This window comes from Myotis brandtii, unplaced genomic scaffold (genome assembly GCF_000412655.1).
Source record: "Myotis brandtii unplaced genomic scaffold, ASM41265v1 scaffold793, whole genome shotgun sequence".
NCBI classification, from domain to species: domain Eukaryota; kingdom Metazoa; phylum Chordata; class Mammalia; order Chiroptera; family Vespertilionidae; genus Myotis; species Myotis brandtii.
Window position 1 is genome coordinate 1,248,851 of NW_005371193.1, and position 3,755 is coordinate 1,252,605.

Here is a 3,755-nt window from a genome sequence, read left to right on the forward strand (position 1 = left end):
CGAGAAGCAGCTGGAAGCCGGTGGCGTCCCTTGGGTTCCCGCCCTGGGACGGGAGGTTCCGTCTGCTCCCAGGCAGCCGGGGCTCTCTCTCCGCCTCCCTCCAGCGCTCTTCTCCCCCGTGCGTTTGCAGAGAGGTGCTCGCCTCGGGCGGCGGGGAAGGCGGGTGAGTGGGGAGAACACTGCCTGGGGGAGACGGGCCTGGGGGTGCAGATGGGGGGTGAAAGGCCAGGGAGGTGCAGGGTTCTTGGGGGGGTGGTAGGAGGAGGATGACAGTGACCGGCTGGCAAGTGTGCCGCCCCCACCCCCTCGAAGGGAGGAAGCGTGCCTCCCTGAGGACTGGAGAAGGCCCGGGCCTCCCCATCCAATGAAGAGTGCTTCTCTCGGGGCATTGCTCCCGGGTTCTGGGATGCGAGGAGGCCTAGGGGGGTGGCCCGGGTCCCCTTTGCGTTCCCTGGGGGGGGGGGGGGGGCTCCCAAGACAGGTTACATAAGGAGGCAAGCCGGCTCCTCTAGGTAACCAGCCCCTCCTCTCCTGATCAGCCCAGTTTAGCAGACTCTCTTATGCCCCTCCCTTCAAAGGAGGCTGAGGGATTGGGTCTTAAGGCCAGGACCCCAGACCCTGGGAGACCGGGAAGATGGGGAAGCCTTGGTTCTTCTGCTGGGATGGCCGGGCCATGCATGAGGCTGGAAATGAAGAGGCGGTGGAAGGAAATTAACTCACCCTTTGGGTCAGCTCCACTTGCAAGGTTGCCTGATCCTGGCCCGGTGGGCAGACCACCCTCCTGGCATCGAGGGCATCAAGCTGTGTCCTGACCACATGTGCTTAATGCAGATGAGCCCAGGCCTGTCACTCAAAAAAAGGGCTTGCCGACTGAGGGTGCGTGCAGCCAAGTTGGTGGGCTCTCCTCAGGTTTGAGGAGCCTCAGAAATAGCAGCTTTGCGCCACGACTGGTGCCTGCTTGTCCTGGAAGGCCTTGCTGTGAATTGTGTTCACATATCATCTCCCCAACCTCCCTTTCCTGAAGGTTTTTAAAAACACCTCCCATTGCTTTCATCTTTCCAGCAAATCTGGCTGCAGCTTGGAATGCTGCCTGATCTTCCTTTGCAGGTTTCTAGGGGAGAGTTTAGCCCGGTATCAGGTGTGAGCACGGCTCTGATTAACCCGAGGACCTGGGAAGAGAAGCAAGGTCTATTCTCGTGCCTCTGGCTGGTGAAGGTTGTGCCTTGTTTGAAACAGGGAGGACGGATTTCTCAAAGAGTCTTCTGTTCCCCTTCCACTTTGGCTTTGGTTCAGAGCTGCAGGCAGCTCCAGAATCTTCCTGAAGAGCTGGGTGCCGTGAGATTTGAAAGGCTGCTGGCAGGCATGGGTGTGGAGGCCTCTGACTTTTCTCCTACGTTGTTTGCAGCCACTTCTAAGGAGATGTGTTGCTAAGTGGTAATGGTGTCCCCTAGGGAAGGGTTTGGACCAGGATCTCCTCACTCACGCACTCACTGCCTAGCTTTTGCAGCCACCAGCGTCTGTCTCCCCCACCTGTTTGCAGGCTGTGTGGGCATCTTTTCCAACCTGCAGAACCCTTGGCAGGATGAGAAGGGCCAGGCGCTCCAGGCCTTGTTTGTCGTGGGTCTGCCGGTGTTGCAATGGGCTGTCTCTCTCACAAGGGTTTCTGTTTCCAGCTCTGCTCTGGAAGAGAGGGGTCAGTGCAGACGCTAGGCTGGCCTGCTCTGTATTCATTCAGCCCCAGCTCAACTGGAGCACTCAGAGCCAGGGCTGAGGGCAGGCAACATTCTTTTCTGCTTTTCTGCTGCAGGATGCAGTTTGCTTTTTTCCATGCGAATGAATTATGTTTGAAACTGAAATGGGAGGAAGAGAAACATAGAGTGAGTGTGTATGAATATGCGTGTGTGTGTGTGTGTGTGTGTGTGCATACCTATATAGGCAGGGGGAGAGCAGCAGACACATTATTTTTCCATTTTCCTTTAATTAAGGCTCTGTGGAGGTGTGTTTGAAAACAGAGGGTCTCCTATGCCTTTGAGGAGGGTGAGAACACTGTTTTGGCTGCGTCCCGGGCCATATGCAGCGTATGGTGGCCAATGAAACTGGGCCTGGCTCTTTCTGTTGCTTGTCTTGGCAGTCGGTTCCGTGGCTTGTGTTACCAGCTCTGGAACTTACGGGCTGCCAAGCTCCGTGTGCCTGTGTGTGTATGTGTGTGTGCACTCTGGTGCGTGTGTGTGGTTTGGCCTCTCGGAGCTCAGCAGAGACAAATGCCTTAGCGACCCAGGTTGGAATTTCGGCCTGTGTTTCTTTACACTCCTTGCTGGCTGTGGGAGGCCCGGCCAGAGCCCACCGTTCTGGGGCTTTTTAAGTCTGTTTTCTTGCTGCAGCCCTTGGGTTCCAGTCGTGGAGCGTCATTTCCAAAGCTTCAGCAGAGCCAGTGGCATTTTTTAAAAAAGGGCCAACGGATTTATCACACACTCTGTATGTGTATGACTGTGCAATGTATCAGGCTCTGAGCTCCTCCAGCCAAGGAACAGAGATGGGGTGAAGAGGGAAGAGAGGATAGAGGCTTGTCGGGTGGCAGTGCTTTCCCAGCTTCATCTTGCAGCTCGGGGTAAGGATTCCTGGCGGAAGTAACTTCCTGTGTGTTTGCTGAACACCTACTACACCAGGCAGGGGAGACCGTGCCGACAGACAGGGCCTTGTTGAAAGCATTTCTCTGGTCTCCTGGGAGGAGCCTTTCCTGGGGAGAGGTTCCGGTTTCTTCCGCAGCTGGGATGCCTGTGCAGGGGTCACGCATGCCAGCGTGCCCATGCCTGGCAGCGGCTTCTGACCGCGATCACCCCTCTCTTTCTTCGTAGGCAGATCTGAGGAGCCACCCCTTCTAAGCAGGACAAGGATAGAGTAGGTAGAAGGACACAGAGGATGCTGGCCCCCTGCTCCTGGAGGCAGGGGTGGAGACCCAGCCAGCTGGTGGTGCCAGCGATCTATGCAGCTGTGTTCTGGAATGTAGGATGGAGGAGACCTTGGAGAAACTGGGGCAAAGGTCAAGTGCTGGGCTCGGGTTCTGCACCCTTGTACACAGCCCCGACCTGCCCCCTTTGTTTCTATTCTTGCAGGAACCGACTGGATACAGGATGGTCCTGGCCCCTGGGGGTTTAGAGCTGGAAAGTGGGGGAGCAGAGAGTCCTCTGGGGGGATCCCCTTCATGGCTGTAGGAAAAGGAGACCGGTGTTAGAAGTGACCTTGCGGGGTCGTCCAGCACGTGTGTCCTTCAGGAAGGAAGGCCCCTGTGGCTACACTGACTTCATACTCACGGGGCAGGCACTGTTCCAGGTGCTTTCCAAGTTTTCACCACTTTCATCCTTACAGGGCCAATCACACTATGATTCCCACTTTACAGCTGAGGAAGGTGAGGCCCGGAGAGGTGAGGGAACTTGCCCCAGTCACACAGCGAGGGAGGCCAGAGCTAGTTTGCACATGGCGCTGACCTGGCTCCAAAGCTCCCACCCATAAGCCGTCTCACTCTCCTGCCTGTAGAGCTGGGAAGCCATCTGGAGAGGCCCTTTTCAGCTCGTCCTTGTTCTCAGGGGCTTTCTCCACCCATTTGCCCCTTGCCTTCGGCATCTCCAGGAGAGAGATCATCTCAGATACTTCCTTATCTCCAAGAACAAGTTTACTGTTTAATTCTCCAAGATTCATGATAGTTATTACTATGTTCTGTGATCACTGGCCTGGCATCTTTCTGTACTGTCTCCCCT

At 56.2% G+C, this 3,755-nt stretch overlaps 1 protein-coding gene across 5 annotated transcripts in view; it reads left to right on the plus strand.

Annotated features, from left to right (window-relative positions):
* Positions 1-6: 6 nt before the first annotated feature.
* The window catches only part of JDP2 (Jun dimerization protein 2), a 36,591-nt gene continuing 32,842 nt past the window's right edge, over positions 7-3,755 (plus strand). The window contains exon 1 of one of the 5 annotated variants that reach the window (XM_014531186.1): positions 7-163. Coding sequence is in view for 2 of the 5 variants with exons in the window: in XM_014531185.1 (XP_014386671.1) it covers positions 2,920-3,040 (121 nt within the window). In the remaining 3 variants the exon portion in view is untranslated. Of the gene's footprint in view, positions 164-2,879; positions 3,041-3,755 lie in introns of those variants that run through there. The other 4 variants (XM_014531185.1, XM_014531184.1, XM_014531182.1 and 1 more) reach the window with 4 other exon arrangements.